Genomic DNA, 22,348 nt, shown 5'->3' with positions numbered 1-22,348 from the left:
ATTTCATACAAGTTCAAGTGAAGAAATCGTCAAATTTGATGTTTGATTTTGATGAACTTGTACAAAAAGTCATGAATGTGATGATAAACTCTCGGATAATCATGTTTTGATCCAAAATTTGGTGTTTGAATCATCCATTTGCTGTTTGTTCATCTTTGACTTCGAAAAGTCAAACACATCAAAAAGTCAAACTCGATTTTTAAGTGATGAATCAAAGAATTGGAGGTTGAAATCGTTGGATTTGAGTTGAATATGGATATGAATGTCGAAATCAATTTTAATTTCGAAGTGGCTTGGATTGGAATTCTTGGTATCGATGATAGTTCATACGATTTTTGTTTGACTCTTAAAATCGATTTCGAAATTGGTTGGGTTTGTGGTCGATATTGATGGTCGAAATCGAGATTTCAACTGTGGTTCCAGGAACGAAAGTCAATTTTGATTTTGATAGTCGAATCCTTTGAAGTCGTTGAGATCCATTTTAGTTGTTGTTGGTATGTTGATCTGGAATTAGTTTGTGATTTTTGATTTTGAGGTTGATGAACTGGAAAATGAAGTCGTGTTTGGATGAATGAATGGTAACGAAGTGGTGAAATCGACTTGTTGATGTCGATGTGGGTTTATTGCTTGGTATCGACTGGGAAGCATGATGACTTTGAAAGCGCATGAAGTATAGTCTGATAACGAACTGGGTTTGGATATAGCTCGAGTAACTCATAACGATGGGGTCATGATAACGAAATGGGTTTTGGGGTTCGTTCATGAGGTATCGATTGAAGAACGAAGCCATGGATTTTACAGTTAAATATTTGAGTCGATGGATTTTTGATAGTCCTGTTAACGATGGATGTGGTTTCGATAGTTTGGGAATGCACTGAATAACGATCTCAGATGTTTGTTCGTTGGGTTTTGAAAATGTTCGCTCGTTTCTTGACGATGAATTCAACAGTTGAAGCGTGAATGTCAATTTCTAACGAAGACCTGTGATTTGGCACTCGATGGTTTAAGGACGACTCATAGATGGTCTAGTAATGAAGCCTTGGTTGCTAACGAGTTTTGAAAGTTTGTTGTTTGCTTTGATTAACGAATATTCGATGGGTTTTGTTAACGAAAAGCTGAGGTTGAGTAGCCAATGAGTGATGTTTAGCTATCTGAGTTTACTTTCGTTATAATGGGGAAGATGATAGAATATTTCGAAATTGGTCCCTGTTGATTCTGCAAAGTTACATCTTTCACCCAGTTTCGACAAAATGGGTGTTTTCGTTATGTTTGTGAAGTGCGAACAAATTTTCGCAATCAATCCCTGTACTTTTATAGAATCTTACACATTATATCCAGTTTCAATTTTAGGGTATAATTTCGATAATTAGAAGGAATGGGAAGAAGTTTCGAAAGCAGTCCCTGAAGTTTTGAAATTTTGGATGTTTTTGCCCAGATTCGAAAATGGATTGATTTTGTTGAGAAGGTGAAGAAAATTCATTTCAGTCCCCTGAAGTTTATGCGAATTGACGCTTTCTACCCTGTTCGAAGACGGGAGAAAGTTTCTCATTTTTGGCTGTTTTGGGCGCACCGGGTCACTGCAGAATTTTGAAATTGACAATTTCTACCCAATTTTAAATTTTTTTGTCAAAGGCGGTCCGTGAACGAAGCTAAAAATTGAAGATTTTTTCGGTTTTCCGGATTGAAGCAAAAAGTCTATGTCACATGTTAAGGGGGAGTTTTGACAAGAAAAATTCCGATTAGGGCATGCTATCTTTCCTTGTTGGTTTTATAATCAAATTTCGATTATAAAAAAGGGGGAGAAATATATATATATATATATATATATATATATATATATATATATGAAAATTCGAAAGTTGAATTTTTCATATTACGTGGACTTGAAGACCGAAGTGACCTTGAATTTTTTGAAGTTTATGAAATGATGCGATTGGAGATTCGGAAGTGATTTCGATTCAAGATGGGTTTGGAATTATTGAAGATTTTTGGGGTGTGTTTTTATTCTCAACTTTAGGGTGATTATTTGGAGTTTGATAAGCTCTGGATCATTCGTTGATGCTCGGTTCGTTTGGTCTCACATCCTAGAGCCCAAATTGAAAAATCATTGAAGAATTGAAGATTTGAAGTTCATCTCAACATGTGTCACGCTTGAGGCTCGTTCGCATAGTTGCTTGATTTTGGAAGATTTGAAGTGGGTCATCCATTCCTAACTTTGAGGGGGAGAATGTTGGGGTACAAAGTTATCCATGTATGACTTTGTAAATGGTTTGACTTTTGTAGACCACTTGCATGTGGTGCATTAGCCTTATGACATGAGATAGAGAGTGAGAAAGAGACGTGTAAACACCTCTATATAAGGTGGGTTCATACCACTTATGGAAGCGTGCTTGAGAGATGTAAAATTGAGTGTGTAAGTGTGTGTTATTTATGTAGATTTAGATCTAGATCCCTTTTTGTAACACCATACATAATCAAATGCATCTCTTAAAAACTGAAATCACCATGTTCATTGTGTGTTCTTTAATTCCGCAAGCCAAACCAAAGTTCATAATTCACATAAGCTAAAATTCTTTCATTAATTTGTTTATTTATTTATTAAATAAACGGGGTGTTACATGACAAGATCTAAAGAACTAAAACGCAAGTTATGAACTTTATACTCATAATGGTCCAACAATGAAGTGACTTTGATGGATCCAAACTTGAAACTGTTGGATTAGTGTCTAAGTCCATAACTATTTTGGTATGTACTTGACTCGATGGTGCATAGTCCTTTTGGGTTGCCTTCACCAAAGCAACTTGATTGGAGAAATAAATAGAGAGAGAGGTTATTATGATTTATTAATATGTTATAAGAATAATATATTAAAGGAGAAATCATATTTGTTTAATTAATATTGGTCAATAATTAATTAAGAATTAATTTTGTGATCAAGTGTAATTAATTAAACTAGAGGGGCTGAATTGTAATTATGTGATAGTTACAAAATAAGGTAAGGATTATCTTGAATATAGGGTGAACGAATTTAAGGAGATAATGCCTTAGAATTCGACTAAGATAAGGGTTTCTAAGACTTATCTTATGGTTGCTTGGTGGGCAGGCAACTAGATAAGGATAAGGACTAAAACCCTAATCTTTACACCTATATAAACCCCCTAAGGCTCATGAATTCGTCTAAGCCTTCCCAAGAGGTCCTAGAAACGAATTCAATACCTCCCCTCTCTCCTTATACCTTCTCCATTTGCTCTTGGTGTTTGTAAGCCATTAGAGGAGTGACACTTGTGACTCTAAGCCTTCCAAAGTCAATTCAAGGAGGAATTGGGATTGTTATTGCTACATAACAATCAAGGTAATATCATAAACCTAATTATATGTTAATATTGATTTCCATATGCTAGAATTAGGGTTTATAGTCTTGGATTTAAAGCATGTACAATAGAGAAACCTAGATCCAAACATTAGGGTTTGTATGAGCACACATGATGTCTTATGACCAAAACCCATCAGAAACAACATTCCTTGCAACCAAAATAACTTCCTTGATCTTCAAACTTCATCAAAATACCACCAAAAGCATCTAAAAGAGGGGAGAGGAAAGTTGAAGAGCTCAAATAATGAAAATAGAGATATGCTCTCCATCCACTTTGTGGAACTTGTTTTCCAGTCCATGGTGATCACCACACCTTGGAGATATGCTTTCCATTATGTGGCGACAGTTTTCACCCAAATCCCTTCCAGCTTCAAACAATCGTAACTTTTTCGTTTCAACCCCGTTTTCAATGATCTTTATATGCACACGAAGGTATTGACAAACCTCACAGTTATATCTAATTACTCCATACTAAAAACATACTGAACTAAAATTTGTTAATTCGTGCAAGAAGTCCAAAATATCACGTTCTCATTTTACCCTTTGGTTTAAAGCACAAAGAAAGCCAAAGACATTTACTTGATCACATTACAACCCAAAATCCCAAAATAAGAAACGTCTTGAAAATGGATGTTATAAAATTTGCCAAATTTGCCAAATCTTTTCCCTTTTGTAGCTTCATGAACGCATGAAACATAGAGATAGAATTTAGAAGACAAAATTAGAGTCATTTCTCCTCCTTTATAAGCTAAAGCTCTTGTGGGTTTTTTTTTCTCTTCGTTACCAAAACACCATTATAGATCAATGTAATCTCTTTGATCAAACTTTGTAAAACATTGCAATATTTAGTGAATTGGTTCTCAGCTTCTTCCGTCCACGGTTTTTTCCTGATTTAGGTTTTCCATGTAAATCTTTGTGTCTCTCTGATTTGCTGTTTGCTTGGTATTTTTCATTTCATATGGTTGATTGTTGTTTGACTTATTAGTCTTATTGTGCTTGAACTAATATATATATATATATATATATATATATATATATATATCCTCCCTAAAGAACTTTTTGCCACATGTCCTATTCTTCTTCATTTGGACACATGTCATTTTCTAGAATTTTTGAAATTTATATTTTCCACTTGTCATTTTATTGTATTTTTCATTTTTATTAAATTAAAATTCCATATTTAATATGTAAGCTAATATATATGTAAGGTATTTATTAGAAAGAGTTTATATATGTAATATATTCAATACATTAAAGCCTAATTAATTTTAATAATTCAATTTTTTTTCATTTTTTCTTATAAATTCAAACTTTTCAAATTGTTAAAATTTCATATTTATTTATTTTTTAAAATAAACCAATGTAATACATGGGTCTTACACATAGTGTATATATATATATATATATTAAACTACTTATTTCAAAAATTTTAAGGATTATAAAAATATATTTAAAGAAACATTTTAGTTAAAATGATATTACAATTTAGTTTTTTGTATTTAGCACTACAATTTATCACTTTTAACTATTCACAAAATATTCTTTGGGTTTTTTAAGTTGAACTGAAATTTATATTGAAGTTGACCGTATAATGTTATATTTAAATTAACAATTTAAGTATTTTGTCAAAACTGTTTAAAAGTTATAACTTTAAACTGATAATGGTTTACATACAACAACATATTAAAATTTAATAAATTAAGTATAATATGTTAAAAGTTAAAGACATAGCTTTATAAGTAGAAGTAAAAATATTATTTTAATATTGAAATTTAGTTTATTTATGATTACACTTTAGGTTTGATACTTGTTTAACCTTATTAACCAACTTATAATCATTACAAGAAAGATACTATAATTTATCACTTTTAACTATTTACATAATATTCTTTGGGTTGTTTAAGTTACACTAAAATTTATATTTAAGTTGATATTGTAAGGTTGTATTTAAATTAACAATTTAAGTATTTTTATACAATTTTTTCAAAAGTTGTAGCTTTAAAATGATAATGGTTTACATACAATAACATGTTAAACCTAATAAATTAAGTATAATATGTTAAAAGTTAAAAACATAACTTTATAAGTATAAGAAAATATATTATTTTAATATTAAAATTTAGTTTATATATGATTACACTTTAGGTTTCATATTTATTTAACCTTATTAACCAACTTATAATCATTATTAGAAAGAAATTGAAAAGTCATGGGAGTTTCAAATGAATGTGGTGAAAGGAAAAATGATTCCTTTATAAATATATACTAGGCGAATGTTCGCGCGTTGTGCATAAACACCTATATAGTTGAAGTCTTTACAAATATATGATTTTTTAAATATAACAATAACGTTGTTGTTAAATTTGATATAATAATTTGTATATACTAAATTGATATAATATATTGTTTATTTTGAATTATATGATAATATATACATTTATTATAACTTCATAATCTCAATCGTTTGAATGACTTTTACCCGCGAGTTACATATGAATAAAATTAAATATAATATATGATTTGATGTTATTTATAGTTGTTTTTATTGTTAATTAATTTTTTAAAATTTGTTTGCTTAATATTTTAATTTCTATCATTATAATTATTTAAAACACCAAACATTGTTTTTTTTATTTTAAAGCTAACAATATAATTATTTATATAGAGTTGTTTTTAACTATTGTTATTGTAAGTTATTTTAAGCTACTTATTTGGAAACTTTTAAAGATTATAAAAATATATTTATGAAATATTTTAGTTAAATTGAGATTACAATTTAGTTTTTGCTTTTATTACTACAATTTATCACTTTTAACTATTTACAAAATATTCTTTAGTTTTTTTAAATGACACTGAAATTAATTCATATTTGACTTGACATTGTAATGCGTAGAAACACCTATATAGTTGAAGTCTTTACAAATATATATTTTAAAATATAACACTAACGTTGTTGTTAAATTTGATATAATAATTCGTATATTAATTTGATATAATATATTGATTATTTTAAATTATATGAATATATATAAATCTATTATAACGTCATAATCACAATCGTTTGAATGACTTCTACTCGTGAGTTACACATCAATAAAATTAGATATCATATATGGTTTAATATTATTTATAGTTGTTATTTTTAACTAATTTTTTAAAATTTATTTACTTAATGTTTTAATTTCTATCATTAAAATTATTTAAAAAATCAAACATTATTTTTTAATTTTAAAGGTAACAATATAATCATTTATATAAAGTTATTTTAACTATTGTTATTATAAGTTATTTTAAGCTACTTATTTGAAATTTTTTAATGATTATATAATTATATCTAGGAAATATTTTATTAAACTGATATTAGAATTTAGTTTTTGCATTTATCACTATAACTTATCACTTTTAACTATTTACAAAATATTATTTGGTTTTTTTTAGTGGAACTGAAAATTATATTTAAGTCGACACTGTAATGTTATATTTAAATTAACAATTTAAGCATTTTGTCCAAACTGTTCAAAATTGTAGCTTTAAACTGATAATGGTTTACATTCAACAACATTTTAAATCTAATAAATTAAGTATAATATATTAAAATTTAAAGACATAACTTTATAAATTGAAGTAAATATATTATTTTAAAATTGAAATTTAGTCTATTTATGATTACACTTTAGGTTTGATATTTATTTTAATTATTATTAGAAAACACTACAATTTATCACTTTTAACTATTTATAAAATAATCTTTGGGTTGTTTAAGTTAAATAAAATTTATATTTAAGTTGAGCCTATAATATTATATTTTAATTAATAATTTAAGTATTTTATACAAATTGTTCAATAATTATACCTTTAAAATGATAATGGTTTACATCCAACAATATATTAAAACCAATAAATTAAGTATAATATGTTAAAAGTTAAAAAACATAATTTTATAAGTAGAATTGAAGATATTATTTTAATATTAAAATTTAGTTTATATATGAATACACTTTAGATTTGATATTTATTTAACCTAATTATCAAATTATAATTATTATTATAAAGAAATTGAAAAGTAATGAGAGTTTAAAATGAATATGGTGAAAGGAAAAAGAAATGGAGGTTTCAAATGCATGAAATTTAAAGAAAATGCTAGCATTATAAGTATGTATGAAGTATCATAATGAAATGATATAATGAAAATTAGAACAAAGTATTCAAGACTCGCCACATTCACAAGTGTATGTCGAATATAATGTAATAATAATAACAATGAATATATAAGAAGCTTCAAAAATTCAAGTGATATTTTGGGGAATAGGCGGGTGAAAGAACCTCCAAAACGACACTATAAAAGGCGATGATGAAAAATGAGGGTTACTTCATTTCAATAGTCCGGGAAGTCAAAACACAACACTCACACAATCACCCAAAACACGTAATGCCCTTGCCCTATTCTGCGACGCTCGTCTTCCGTTCGCTACCGCCCTCCGCCGTCATCACTTTCTGCTCCACCGTCACATCTTCTCTGGCATAGCGTCCCTGATTTTCATCTAAATATCTCGATCAAACAGGTAATTTCTGTTTTTATCGCGAATTTGTGAATTTAGGGTTCCAGATCTACGATTTTTTTACGTAGAAATTGGTATGAAATGAAATACAGAATAGGGGAACAATTTTTTTTTCTTCTTAATTTTGAAGTGAGAAAAACGGAGATGAATTTTAGGCTCCAATTCGAGAAATTAGTCATCCTGCTGTATCGATTGTTACGAGCGCTGATTATTTTGATTTTTGATTTTTTACTAACATCGTCGCGTAGGTTCCAACTTTCGCCCATATTCTGATTTTTGATTTTTAGGCTACAACTTTGAATTTCGATTGTTCATTTCTGATTTATTCAGCTATAATCTGCGTATTTCGATTTTGACAGTGACTTGGAACGAAAAAGCTTTTTGAATCTAAAGTTTTATGTTCTATACCTAGTAGGCGGATCCAGGATATTTTTTTCCCCTGTGTCACAAAACACCAATGTTACAAAGCCGAAAATTTTGTTTTATCCATGCACAAGGATAAATTCATAGATATATGTACATACATCTATACTTTGATTTATAATCACTGGTTTTAAGCTCATAGAAGCCATTTGGTTCTCCTAGCTCATAGAAGCCCAATAAATTTTCCTGGAGACAGACTTAACAGACCAAAGTTAGTAAAAAGCTTTGATAACCTTTAAACTTTTTGCAATCAACATATCAAGAATTCATTTATGTATTACATTGATTTCCCATTGATAGATTAGCAGTGTCCTCTAAAGTTGTTAGAGGTTTCCTAGCTTATTAAGAAGCTAGTTTACATAATTTTCTATTAAGAAAGTGGTGTTTAGTCGTTGTAAGGTGGGAGGATTCTTGTCATATTTTACAGTTATATAATTGTATTAGGAACTAATCAGTTTTTTTTTATGTTGTAATCAGGTTCACTGCACTGGTAACTTCTGAAGATGGCTGATCATCGCAATGGTGGGAATCATCCACCAGCCAGTAAAGGTGCAGGTGCAGGTGGAGCTGGAGCTGGAAGTGCATACTCAATTGATGCAGAAACTATGAGCAGAAGGTTAAAGTTAATGTATTCTAACTGGAGGGAACACAAAGATGAGTTATGGGGTTCTTGTAATGCCTTTGCAGTAGCCACCCCACCTCCTTCTGATGATCTTCGTTATCTAAAATCTTCATCTCTCAACATTTGGCTTCTTGGTTACGAATTCCCAGAAACAATAATGGTTTTCTCAGAGAAACAGATTCACTTCTTATGCAGCCAGAAGAAGGCAGATTTGTTAAGTGTTGTGAAAAAGTCTGCAAAAGAAGCAGTTGGTGTAGAAGTTGTGATGCATATCAAAGCTTCAAAAAGTGATGATGGGGCGAAAGAAATGGATGCCATATTACAAGCCATCAGTGATGGTGATGACACTGTTCTTGGCTATATAGCAAAAGAAGCACCTGAAGGGAAGCTTTTAGAGAAATGGACTGAAAAGATGAAGTCTTCAAGATTACAGCTTTCTGATATCACAAACGGATTAGCAGATCTTTTTGCTGTGAAAGAAGCTGGTGAGCTTACAAATGTGAAAAAAGCTGCTTATCTTACTGCTTCTGCTATGAAACAGTTTGTTGTTCCAAAACTTGAGAAGGTAATCGATGAAGAAAAGAAGGTGACACATTCTTCTTTAATGGACGACACTGAAAAAGCGATTCTTGAACCTGCTAGAATCAAGGTGAAGTTGAAAGCTGATAATGTTGATATCTGCTATCCTCCTATTTTTCAAAGTGGTGGAAATTTCGATCTGAAACCTAGTGCTTCAAGTAATGACTACCATTTGTACTATGATTCTGCAAGTGTGATAATCTGTGCACTTGGGTCCCGCTACAACAGCTACTGTGCAAATATTGCAAGAACTTTCTTGATCGATTCAAATGCTACACAAAGTAAAGCTTATCAGGTTCTATTAAGAGCCCATGAAGCTGCTCTTTCTGCTTTAAAGCCTGGTAACAAAGCAAATGCTGTTTATAAAGCTGCTGTTGCTGTGGTTGAAAAAGACGCACCTGAATTGCTTCCTAATTTAACAAAGTCAGCGGGAACCGGGATCGGTCTCGAGTTTCGTGAATCCGGGATGTCTTTAAATGATAAGAATGAAAAAATCTTGAAAGTGGGAATGGTTTTGAATGTGAGTTTAGGGTTTCAAAACCTACAAACAAAAAGCAGCAAAACAAAGAGCCAGAATTACGCCCTTCTGTTAGCTGATACTGTTACTGTATCAGCTAAAGGACCTGAAAATTTAACTTCTTTGAGCTCCAAAGCTTTCAAAGACGTTGCATACTCTTTCAATGATGGTGAAGAAGAAGAAGAAGTTGAAAGGGTACAACAGCCAAAAACCGAGCCAAAACACTCGAAAGCCACACTCCGTTCAGACAACAACGAAATGTCTAAAGAAGAGCTTCGAAGACAGCATCAAGCAGAACTCGCGCGTGCCAAAAACGAAGAGACAGCTCAGCGCTTGGCTGGCGGGAAGAACGCCAGCGGGGACGGGAGAGCATCTTCTAGAACATCAAATGATTTGGTTGCTTACAAGAATGTAAACGACATCCCGCCTAATAAAGATATCATGATTGTAGTGGATCAAAGAAACGAAGCGATTTTGATTCCGTTATATGGTGCCATGGTGCCATTCCACGTGGCGACAGTTAAGACGGTTTCCAGCCAGGCGGATACATCTAGAAACTGTTACATTCGGATCATATTTAATGTCCCTGGGACACCTTTCTCCTCTCATGAAACAAATTCATTGAAAAACAACACCGGCATCTTTCTAAAAGAGGTCTCGTTTAGGTCAAAGGACCCGAGACATATCTCTGAAGTGGTTCAGCAGATTAAGACATTAAGAAAAAATGTGGTGTCACGTGAGTCTGAAAGAGCTGAACGTGCGTCTTTAGTGACACAAGAGAAGCTTGTAACTGCTGGGAATAAGTTCAAACCGATTCGGTTAACGGATCTTTGGATCCGCCCGGTGTTTGGCGGGCGGGGACGGAAGCTTCCGGGGACTTTAGAAGCTCATGATAACGGGTTCCGGTACTCGACTTCGAGGTCAGATGAACGTGTTGATATTTTATTCGGGAATATAAAGCATGCGTTTTTTCAAGCAGCTGAAAAGGAAATGATTACTTTGTTGCATTTTCATCTTCACAACCACATCATGGTTGGAAACAAGAAGACAAAAGATGTTCAGTTCTATGTTGAGGTGATGGATGTTGTTCAAACTTTAGGAGGTGCGAAAAGATCCGCTTATGATCCGGATGAGATTGAAGAAGAACAACGAGAACGAGACCGGAAAAACAAAATCAATATGGATTTTCAAAGCTTTGTGAACCGGGTTAACGATCTTTGGGGTCAACCCAAGTTCAAAGGGCTTGACCTTGAGTTTGACCAACCGTTACGGGAATTGGGATTCCATGGTGTACCGTATAAAGCTTCGGCTTTTATCGTCCCGACTTCGAGCTGTTTGGTGGAGTTGATTGAATCTCCGTTTCTTGTTGTGACTTTGAACGAGATTGAGATTGTGAATCTTGAAAGAGTTGGATTGGGTCAGAAGAATTTTGACATGGCGATCGTGTTCAAGGATTTTAAAAAGGATGTGTTGAGGATTGATTCCATTCCGTCGACTTCGCTCGATGGAATCAAGGAATGGCTTGACACGACTGATATTAAGTACTACGAGAGTCGTTTGAATATGAACTGGCGTGCGATATTGAAGACGATTACGGATGATCCGAAGAATTTCATTGATGAAGGTGGGTGGGAGTTTTTGAACCTTGAAGCGAGTGATTCTGATTCCGATGGTTCGCAGGAATCGGATCAGGGGTATGAGCCGTCGGATGTGGAGCCGGAATCGGAATCGGAAGATGAAGGGTCGGATAGCGAGTCGTTGGTGGAGTCGGATGACGATGAGGAGGAAGGGTCGGAGGAGGAAGGTTCTGAGGAGGAAGAAGGGAAGACATGGGAGGAGTTGGAGAGGGAAGCAAGCAATGCAGATAGGGAGAATGGGGTTGAGTCAGACAGTGAGGAAGAGAGGAAACGAAGGAAGATGAAGGCTTTTGGGAAGTCACGTGCGGGGCCCAGTAGCAGTAGCAGTGCTCCTAAGCGTCCTAAGTTCAGGAGGTAAAAAATCATTCGATTATGGATGATGGATGATGGATGATGGAGGTGTAGCAGTTTGTTTTATTTTGGATTTTGGATTTTGGATTTTGAGTTTAGAAGAATTAGTGGATTTTGTGTTGTTACTTGTTACTGTTAGGTGTACGTTTTGTTTTTGGGTACTTCAGAAGTAATATTGTCTTATTATTATTATGAATTAATTAAACGTTGAATGTAGCGTCAAGGATATTCTGTTTTCATAAGTTGTGGAAATGTTTTAGTATCTATGAATTATGAATTTATGATTATCAATATTTTGTTGGTTTGAGATTTAAAAGAAGAAAAAGATAAAGATGATGTAATCGTCAAATCAATGGAAGTAACAAATGAAACTACTTCCATTGATTTGTGAGTCATAATTAAATGACAAATTGACCTTTTCTACGTTATATTAGAAATGTTTATTGTTAAAAATCGATATTAAAAAGTTTTAAAATCATATATCTGGTCAAATATTATACATTTTTTTAAATTGAAAATCTTTAGACGTCCAAAAATGGCTCTTCTCCTATCTCTAAAACCACTAACACCGTCACCGGTACAGTCACAATCGCCACCGCTTCTCCTCCTTTCTCCGCTCACCTCCTCTTCTCTATTTCCGCACACAATCAAACCCTGCAAGTCTAATCGCCTACGGCAAACCCGCTTCTCCTACAGCAGCCGAGATCCGCCGCCGCCGGAAACAGGCTGCCCCGTCCCACCAGAGCAACAACCGATCAACGAGTACCAATCTCTGTGCACTTCCTCCCCTTTCTCCTGGGCCTCCGGCGACTTCGTGGAGTACTGCTCCCGGTTACTTGCCACAGGCGCTGGGTTTGCTATGTTCGTCGGGCTTCCTGTTTCGTGGTACGGGTCGGTCGGTGTCGGGTGGGAACCTACTCAGCGGATCCTGGGAGCCGTATGCAGTGGAATATTGGTGGTTACTCTTGCTGTTGTGAGGATGTATTTGGGTTGGGCTTATATCGGCAATCGATTGCTCAGTGCCACTGTCGAATGTATGTATACTTCCCTTTCTACCATTACAAACACAACAATCTCAACTTTTGATTCGATATGAAACTGAATCATATATATATATGATATATGCAATCAGATAATGAAGTATGCTTCTAGTTCTAGGCATCTGTGATTCAATGAAGCATTTAGCCTTTTAGATTTCATAATACTGATTTAACGATGAAAGATGAATAGATTTGATTGGTTTAGAGGGTTTCAATCTATAATCAATGCCCATTTCTTGCAACACAGAAGGCGTAAGTTCTTGTTTCAAGTTCCCATAATTGCCCTATCTATCCCTAACCTTGTTTTTTGCTAATGAAGTTTTTTAGTACATTGTTAAACTTATAAAATTTATAACGTGTAAATGTTATAATATCTTATTGTGTAATGTGTACGTACAGATGAAGAGACTGGATGGTATGATGGACAGGTAATATCTTTATAAATCATAAGTTTATTACTTTTTTTTGGCATTGGATTATGATTTTGTATATTACTTCTTGTTGCATACATATGACATGGTAACAGAAGATTGGATTATGAAAGTTAACTTGTTATGATAAACAAACAGATTTGGGTGAAGACTGCTGAAGTGTTGGCAAGGGATCGGCTTTTAGGATCATTTACTGTAAGAGATTCATTCTTTATTATTTATTGTTTCCAAACACAGATTCCAATTCTTTCAAATTCCAAATATCAAAATTACTTGTTTTTGTGGTGCACAGGTGAAGCCAGTGCTGAACAGATTAAAGAACACATTAGTGGCTCTTGCATTATCTTTATTCATGTTCATTGTTCTTCTTATCAACACTGAAAGTAGCAGCCAGAGCCAGAAGCTGGCCTCCATCACAGCAGGTGTTGAACCAGGTGGCAGAGCAGTTGCAGGTGTTTACAGTGATGAGTCAGCAAGATCTTTTGAACCAGAAGCATTTTGTGGTTCACCTATGGCTGATTAGATGAAGCAGCATTTGTAAATACAAGCAAGAACATATTTGATGTATAGTAGTACGTACCCTTTGTACATATGGGACACTTTAATTTAATCAATTAAGTTACTAACTCCAAGATTGTTGAATTAATTGATCAAGATAAGATATTTAAAGATACGTGATGAATTTAGGAAAGAAGGAAACGACTTTATCGAGGTAAAACATCATTCTCAATATATGTGCATTCAATTTTTATGTGGAAAAAGTAATTTCTAACTACTCCATCAGCCAATTTAAGATTAAACAACTCCAAAGTAAACGAAAGTGTGACAATGAAATGTTACCTAATTATTTCTCTTTCAACCAAATTAAATAATTATAGATCGGATATTTTGGAATTTTGGGTTCCGGCCGGATTTCTCCTTTGTAGTTTGTACAATTTCTTCATTTTAGATCCATCATGGTTTCATTTCAATACCCCTTTTGGGTTGAACGAGTCGTGTATCTTATGATGAATATTCATTCTATTTTGTCGACTTATTTAACAAGTCGGGATGGTTTCATTTCAATACCCTTTCCTTGCAAAAACCAAGAACCAAAGGGGCCTTGATATTTGTGACTCGTGGAAATCTCTTACAATGTTAATTACTCCAATTCGATGCCCTCACCATAATCTCCTGTTATTAACCTTTGTACCTAAAACATGGAAACTAGTGGTTAAACAAGGAAACAAGATAAATAGTGGAATAATAAAATAGAACTTTCTCTCTTCCCCCTCTAAAGATTCGAACTCCACCTTCAACCCATTAAGCCTTCTTTAGGGGAAGAAAAACAACATACAATAGTTTCTATGATGCGTTTCACTACTTCTGTCTGTAACTGTTAGACCAGAAAGTTGTTTTTATTGTCTATAGGCGCTACATGCTCATGATTTTCTTTTCTCTATCCTATAGAGGGTCAGCCAACACATGACACATCTGGAGTATCATACTACCCATAGGTATCGCTTCATGATTCTCTTAATTTTGGTTGATGAGGTATTCCTAGTTTGTCGGAAGGCATGATTAAACTCTTTTGCAAAACATGCAGGATATTATAGAGAATTTCCAAGTTTCAAGTATAACACAATATGGTGATGGACATTTTGGTTTTTGGATGGGTGAAATAGAAACATGTTTGTATGGATCTAATAAGGGTTTATCCTCTTGCAGACATGAGGAATAAGGGTTTCACGGTGGGGCAAACAACTTTAAAAATGACAAAACATGAGAAACCGTATATGAAAAATCAACATGTGTTTATATCATTCACGTTTGATACATTTGGTTTCCTTACACCAGAAGCCGTGTAACTTTTCATTAAAGTCTCACCCGTCATGCATAGTAATGTTATGATCAGTAGATGTTGTTTAAAAAAAATAGTTTTGTCAAAAAAAAAAAAAAATTAACAACGCAACTTGTTGTCCGTTTACCGTCTAGTTCGATGTAAACTGTTACTATTTGTTAAATGAATTGTCAATATTGAAAATCGAATTAATATAATTAATTTTTCTTTAAAAACATTATATGAAGATATTTGTGATAGTTAGATGAATATTTAATGTAATCTTCTTTAATTAATAATGTGGTGTAGTTTATATAAACACTTGAGTTTCTAGGCCATATAAAAACATGGGGTGTCATCCTCCAGCTCCTGGCTCACTGGTTGTGTAGGTTACTCCAATGCGGACCCCACTCGTCTCTCCTCTTCCACTATCAATTAATTCGTCACTGAAACAAAACCAAAACCGACACAAATTCACACACACATAAACTCACCCGTGTGGATCCCTCCGTCGCCGTCCCTGCCATGAAAAGGGGGATACCCACCTCCTCCTCCCACCTCCGCCGTCTCTACTTCCTATCTCTTATCTCATTAATCCTTTCCTTCTTTCTTTCTCTCCCTCTCCCTGTCCTCGCCGACACAGATCAGGAGCAGCTTGAAGACATTAGCGACACCTTTGTTAATAACGCCACTCTCACTTCCAACAATGCTTCTTCTACTACGGATAGAGACAGGAGCTTTGCTGGTATGATCGATCGTGCTCTGGAGAAAGAGTTCACTGAGAATGATCAGACCGAAGGTTGGCTTATTAGATCTGATGCTTTTATTTAGGGTTTTACAATGTATGCTTTCATTTGCTTGCTAGGATTCTAATTACTGCATTTAATTGCTTTTTTTAATTTTATTTCTTCCTTCCATGAAAAAAGGGGAATTCAACAGATCAGCCATTATCATTGGTTACTTCAGGAATTGAATCTTTTCTTTTTAATTGAAAATGTTAGGGCTTCCATTTTATATGATTCTTTTGTAGCTATATTGTTACCTAACTTTAGAGATCCTACATCTGGAATCTCAAGGTTGACTTGTGATTAGAAAGAAAGAACACTATTCAAAACTTATATGGATCTCTTAATCAGCATGGTTATCAAACTTGAGCTTTTGTGATGTGAGGATCTTGTTTGAATCCAAAGCATCACAATGGCCACACTTTGACCACCCAAGTTCTAGCGACTTGGCATCTACTTATCTGATATTGAGGTCCTTCCTCTTTTCAAAAAAGGACCTTACGCATTCATTTTTGATGCAAAACCTCATCTTTCTAAATCCATAATTGCAGATTTAACGCCAAAAGCAATAATATAATTTAAAGAGATAATGCCCTTCTTAAGTACAAATATTGTGAACCAAACATATTCTTTGTAATGTCTCCTAGCTTATCTTGGAATCTTTACTTAAAAGTATTAGGCCCCAAGTTTCCAACACTCATCAAGTATAAACTTATCTTGGAATGGTCGTACTTTTATATAAATATTTTATCAATGGCCCAATACAGTCTGAAGAGAAACTATAGTTGAATATCTGACATAATCATCTTAAAGGTGGAATTGATATAATACAAAAGAACCAATAACTAATCTTCCTAAATCCTAATTGAATTTGCAGAAGAGGATGCAGGCAGCTTCAATAACAGTGTTGCTGGGCAACAGGTTGCTCTTTCAATTTTCATTTCTTTTAAATGCTGTAATAAAGTAAGCATGTTTCTTAATTTTCTTTCCTTGCTGATTATCTTTAATTTACATGTGTTTTCACCAGGCTGTATTGGAAACTGTAGCTAGGGTTAAGTCCAAGAAAAATGACACAAAGGATGACAAGTATGATCTTTTATCCATTTCTTGCTTAATTCTATGATAATTATATGAATTAATATCCAATTTATAATATACTACTTATATTAAGACAATTTTTATAGGTCCTTTCAACTTCATCATGTTTTCACTATGGATAATGACAACGGAGCAGAAGAGACACCAACACTAATTGACAGAAAGGTAAATTTTGATATTTAAACTGTTATATATTGTATTGTATTGGCTTCATGTAGTTAATGTATTCTTATTCTCTTTTTTCAGGATAATGTCTTTATCATATCCAATTTCAAATCAAAATATCCAGTGCTACAGTTAGACTTGAGGTAACTTTTTTTTTTTTACTTGATGACAATCTTCCTATCAGTACATGTTACAAAAGCAACATTAATATTTAATATAATATAAATGTTGAATTTACAGGTTAATATCCGATCTTGTAGTTGTCATTGTATCTGCCACTTGTGGTGGCATTGCCTTTGCTTGTGCAGGACAGCCTGTATGAATACTGTTTCAATCTTTGTTTCTGCTTATCTTTAAAGAAAATTGCTGAAAATAGCATTTTTTTTACCAATATAGTCATTGTACTTTTATTTTTACCCATAAGTATGTTGCTATTTCGTATAAAGAAAATGTAAGTATGTTGCTATTATGGGTAAAAAAAATAAAGCACATTGCTTATATTAGTAAAAAGAGTAAAGTAGCTATTTCTTGCAACTTGCATGTATCTTTATGATCATATAATGTTTTTTTTTTGTTTTTGTTTGTGCATTTTTTCCTGAATCACATGTGGGTTTCACAGGTGATTACTGGATATTTGCTGGCAGGATCTGTTGTTGGGCCTGGTGGGCTGGATGTAGTTAGTGAATTGGTCCAAGTAGAGACAGTAGCACAATTTGGTGTTATTTTTCTTCTTTTTGCTTTGGGGTTGGAGTTCTCCATGGCAAAGGTTAGTTTCGTAATTAATGTTGCCTTGGATAATTAATACACATGAGAGACTAACTGTCTAACTCAAAGTAATTGTTTGATAATTTTAGCTTAAAGTTGTTAGAGCTGTTGCTGTTCTTGGAGGACTTCTTCAAAGCTTCCTATTTATGTGCATATGTGGAATTACAGCCTCTGTAAGTTTGACTAAACCTTCTAATTCCGTTGACTTTTTAACTTTTTTTTTTTTGGTTTCATTTAGTAATAAAGTATGAAATATCAACAGTTATGTGGTGGTAAGCCTTCTGAGGGGGTGTTTGTTGGGGTGCTTCTTTCAATGTCATCAACAGCAGTGGTAAGCAAAATCTTACTATTATGGAACTCTTTTGCTTAAGCCTACCTCTCATTGACCTGTAGCTGATTAAACATTAATTTAATTATGCAGGTTTTGAAGTTTTTGATGGAAAAGAATAGTGTTAATGCCCTTCATGGACAAGTTACAATTGGAACCCTAATCTTGCAAGATTGTGCAGTGGGTTTATTGTTTGCTCTTCTTCCTGTTCTTGGTGGAACTTCAGGTGTTCTACAAGGAGTCATATCCATGACCAAATTGTAAGTTATCAACCTTGTTTATTTGTATACTATTTTTATTTTTGAGAGAAATTGCAACCTACATTATTCTTTTTACCAGTATAAGCAACATACTTCATTTTTTATACCAATAATAATTGCACTTTATTTTTAGTATGTTGGTATTATGAGTAATAAATAAAGTAGATTGCTTATATTGGTTAAGTATGTTGGTATTCTGAGGAATTTGGCTAATAATTTAGTTAATTATATAAAAAAATGTTGAAATGTTATATTGTTTGTTTAGAGATTTCTGTTGATTTCAGCATACTGATTGTTAGTTAGTCAGGCTGGTGGCGTTGGTTGCATTTTTGGCAGTTTTATCCGTTTTGTCACGGACTTGTTTGCCTTGGTTCCTTAAACTCATGATTAGCCTCTCCTCACAGGTGACACATCATCAACTTTTATTTATTTATTTTAATATTATATACATATTTTTAATCGTATTTTCCTAATCTTTTGTGCAGACCAATGAACTGTATCAGTTGGCATCCGTTGCATTTTGCCTGCTGGTAGCCTGGGTTTGTCTTTCTTCATGATACTTGATTTTTTATTTTTTATATAATCACAATTCTTTTCTGGGTAAAAAAAAAGGTATTTTTTTGATAAATTGCAGAGTAGTGATAAGCTTGGATTAAGTTTAGAGTTGGGTTCGTTTGCTGCTGGAGTTATGATATCAACAACTGATCTTGCTCAACATACACTTGAACAAGTAAGATTCATTCAAATAAAAAATGAACTTCACTCACTAATTTAGAGTAAGTCACATTTTTAGTCCCTGAGTATAGTCGATTTTTGTCCCAATAAGTTTTCTGTTGCGAATTTGAGGTTTTTGATCCATATGACTAATATTTATGGGACCCAAATTTCTCAGGGACCAAAAGTTGTCATTTTACTTGGAATATAGAGCAAAAACATTTAATAAGGACCAAAATTGAAATGATAAAACTTAATTGGGACCAAAATTGTAAAAACCAATCAGACCAAAAAATGTAATTTACTCTTAAATCTATATTATGATAGTTATATCTTAAAAAAAAAAATTGTATTGAAGTTTGTTTTAATGATGCAGGTAGAACCTATACGCAATTTTTTTGCTGCTTTGTTTCTTGCAAGCATTGGGATGCTGATTCATGTCCATTTCCTGTGGAACCACATTGATATTTTACTGGCATCTGTTTTATTAGTTGTCATTGCCAAGACAATTGTCATCTCCATTGTTGTCAAAGGTTTTGGCTACAACAACAAAACTTCAGTTCTCGTAAGCTTTTATATATAGCAACCTACTTTCTAAAAATCATTTTAAAAGAAAAAAATTAAAAAAAAAACACTCTTTGCTTTCGCCATAGTTCATAGCTATTGTTATGTAGTAAGTAATATTTAAGAAATAAAAAAATGCAGGTTGGAATGTCTTTAGCACAAATAGGAGAGTTTGCTTTTGTCCTTCTGAGTCGTGCTTCCAATCTTCATCTCGTTGAGGTTTGTTTCAGGGACAAAAGATATTCATATTATTTTACATTATTTACAACATAAGGAAAAAAAGTTAGTTCAGAAAATGACATACATATATGATTTCAGGGGAAGCTGTACATGCTGTTGCTTGGAACAACTGCTCTTAGTCTGGTATGGTATTGTATTTATGAACATCCTTTGTGACATAATAGTATTTACATTTTTGGTCCCTACACTTGTCTTTTTGCTATCTTGGTCCTTATCTGAGGTTTTCGTAAACCTTTTAGTTTTGGTCCCTGCTCCAAGTAAAATATGACTATAATACCCTTTTATTTGATTTTTTTTATAGATATTTGTTATTTACTACATTTTTTTGTCCCAGAGCATGCCTGATTTTTTGCAATGAAAAGCTGTGCCTTATTTTGAGGTTCTTGTATTTTTGCCCAAAAATTGTCATTTTAGCTGGAGTGGGAGGGTAAATATGGTCATTTTACTTGGATCTGGTCACAAAACCATCAAATAAGGACCAACGATGCAAAAAAAAATAAAATTGTAGGGACCAAAAATGAAAAAAAGAGGTATATTAAGGGACCAAAAAAATGTAATTTACTAATAAGATAGATGGTGTGTAATGGATGGGATATAACTTATAAGCAAGCAAGAAAAAATATGATATGATATGATTTTAAAATATAGGTGACAACTCCATTGCTGTTCAAGATAATTCCAGGGGTAGTGCATCTTGGAGTTTTGTTACGGTGGTTCACCCCGGATAGTCAGAGTGAGGTCAAACATTCATTATCTTTATCTTCTTCAAAACATATAATATAGTATCTTTTATTATTTTTGCTTTCTAAAAACAGCCTATAACTAACTCCAATAATAACAAAAAACACAAGCAGATGGGAATAAAAATAGAAGGTCTGCGATCTGATAGTGCAAAGCAACGGATAGCCTTGATTGCTAAGGATCTTTTGATTCATGAAGGTTGACCAAACCAAACCAAAGCAGGTCAAAGTTTGGATTGGATTGGATAAATGCAGAATGCGGGTTATCCAGACCAGACCAGAGTACAATGCTTGGTTTGCTGTAATAGGAAGTTGTGTTTTTGTTTGGAAGAAGAAAGAGAAAGAGAAAGAGGAGGAAAAGAAGGGAGAGAGGTATTCAATCTAACCAATAGACAACTAAACTAACTAACAGGTGAGGTGAGGTGTGAGCTAATTTTTGTGTGTTTGTGTGTTTGTTTGGTTGGTTGTTTGTTGGTTTGTAATGTAAAAATAGGTGGTGTACTTTGTATCTAGTGGAAAACAAAACAAAACAAATTTTCCATGTAATTTTTGAAAGGAAGCCCGGGCCGATCAATTCTTTTAAATATTGTTTCTATTTGCAGCAGTTGTTGCATAAAAACCTGTCTTTCTCGATATTAAATTGTGGAAATAAGACCAGTTGGATAATCAAACTAGGGTGTAATGCCCTTCCTTATCACCCTTCAAATTCTTAAAAACCTAACAGACAATAAATGTTGTACTGAATTTCGTTTTTTTATGAATGCACTTTGGACTCATCAAACAATACTTTAACGTCACGGGATTTTTTTTTTTTTTTTTTCATGCAATCTTCAACAATTTTTTGATATTCCTATATATTCCCCAATTTCATATCATCACCTTCAACATCTTTTTGATTGATCTCTTCCCATGGGATGACTAGTCCTTGGAACCTCAATTGGTTCGTCTAAGTTGACGAGTAACCATACATGGCTTGGCTATGGATGGCTTTGGTTCTTTTTGAATCACCCATATCCGATGTATTTACTTAAAAGCTATTTTATGAATCATTCACAATATTTCAAAGCTCAAACATATTTAAAAACACTCTTCTTTTCTTTCTCGTAAAGTTGTTGAGTTTTTGTTATGATGATTACATCATTTGCACTGCTTGGCCGTTGATGAACAAACCATTGAACTTCATTACACTTTTGTTGGTGTTGCTTCAATTCGAGTAGATTTAATGTTTTCTTCGGTAGTTGTTTTTCTTCATTTAGGCAAGGAAACACTTCCATATTTCATTATAAAAAATCACCTCACTTTGATCTTTCCCAACTGTTGGGTCTTTTTGGAAGATC

General features: G+C 33.2%; 3 protein-coding genes across 3 annotated transcripts; all 3 read left to right on the top strand.

Annotated features, from left to right (window-relative positions):
- The first annotated feature begins 7,730 nt into the window (after nucleotides 1–7,730).
- SPT16 (global transcription factor C) lies at nucleotides 7,731–12,324 on the top strand. The gene is made up of 2 exons (XM_079005980.1): nucleotides 7,731–7,936; nucleotides 8,834–12,324. Exon 2 carries the CDS (start codon nucleotides 8,860–8,862, stop codon nucleotides 12,067–12,069), a length of 3,210 nt encoding a protein of 1,069 aa, XP_078862106.1. The 5' UTR covers nucleotides 7,731–7,936; nucleotides 8,834–8,859; the 3' UTR covers nucleotides 12,070–12,324.
- A 230-nt stretch (nucleotides 12,325–12,554) lies between these two features.
- LOC145058056 (YCF36, putative (DUF1230)) lies at nucleotides 12,555–14,165 on the top strand. The gene is made up of 4 exons (XM_079005981.1): nucleotides 12,555–13,096; nucleotides 13,502–13,530; nucleotides 13,672–13,728; nucleotides 13,826–14,165. The coding sequence occupies exons 1-4, from the start codon at nucleotides 12,598–12,600 to the stop codon at nucleotides 14,054–14,056; spliced, it is 816 nt and encodes a 271-aa protein (XP_078862107.1). The 5' UTR covers nucleotides 12,555–12,597; the 3' UTR covers nucleotides 14,057–14,165.
- A 1,535-nt stretch (nucleotides 14,166–15,700) lies between these two features.
- On the top strand, nucleotides 15,701–21,595 carry LOC145057579 (K(+) efflux antiporter 4-like). Its single transcript, XM_079005445.1, has 18 exons — nucleotides 15,701–16,151; nucleotides 17,015–17,058; nucleotides 17,165–17,223; nucleotides 17,322–17,400; nucleotides 17,482–17,543; nucleotides 17,641–17,716; nucleotides 18,020–18,166; nucleotides 18,255–18,338; nucleotides 18,428–18,496; nucleotides 18,587–18,753; nucleotides 19,061–19,157; nucleotides 19,239–19,292; nucleotides 19,388–19,483; nucleotides 19,844–20,032; nucleotides 20,173–20,250; nucleotides 20,350–20,394; nucleotides 20,920–21,009; nucleotides 21,126–21,595. The coding sequence occupies exons 1-18, from the start codon at nucleotides 15,878–15,880 to the stop codon at nucleotides 21,213–21,215; spliced, it is 1,800 nt and encodes a 599-aa protein (XP_078861571.1). The 5' UTR covers nucleotides 15,701–15,877; the 3' UTR covers nucleotides 21,216–21,595.
- Nucleotides 21,596–22,348: the final 753 nt, after the last annotated feature.

Source organism: Lactuca serriola, chromosome 6 (genome assembly GCF_051521515.1).
Source record: "Lactuca serriola cultivar US96UC23 chromosome 6, Lser_US96UC23_V15, whole genome shotgun sequence".
Lineage (NCBI taxonomy): Eukaryota > Viridiplantae > Streptophyta > Magnoliopsida > Asterales > Asteraceae > Lactuca > Lactuca serriola.
This window is presented reverse-complemented; position numbering and strand designations above follow the sequence as displayed.

Bases quoted from the DNA above. Each gene is read 5' to 3' on its own strand.
- SPT16 (XM_079005980.1), top strand. From the start codon at position 8,860: ATGGCTGATCATCGCAATGGTGGGAATCATCCACCAGCCAGTAAAGGT.
- LOC145058056 (XM_079005981.1), top strand. From the start codon at position 12,598: ATGGCTCTTCTCCTATCTCTAAAACCACTAACACCGTCACCGGTACAG. The intron at 13,097-13,501 runs GTATGTATACTT...GTGTACGTACAG, and splicing joins GCTCAGTGCCACTGTCGAAT to ATGAAGAGACTGGATGGTAT. The intron at 13,531-13,671 runs GTAATATCTTTA...ATAAACAAACAG, and splicing joins CTGGATGGTATGATGGACAG to ATTTGGGTGAAGACTGCTGA.
- LOC145057579 (XM_079005445.1), top strand. From the start codon at position 15,878: ATGAAAAGGGGGATACCCACCTCCTCCTCCCACCTCCGCCGTCTCTAC. The intron at 19,158-19,238 runs GTGACACATCAT...TCTTTTGTGCAG, and splicing joins TGATTAGCCTCTCCTCACAG to ACCAATGAACTGTATCAGTT. The intron at 20,251-20,349 runs GTTTGTTTCAGG...ATATGATTTCAG, and splicing joins CCAATCTTCATCTCGTTGAG to GGGAAGCTGTACATGCTGTT.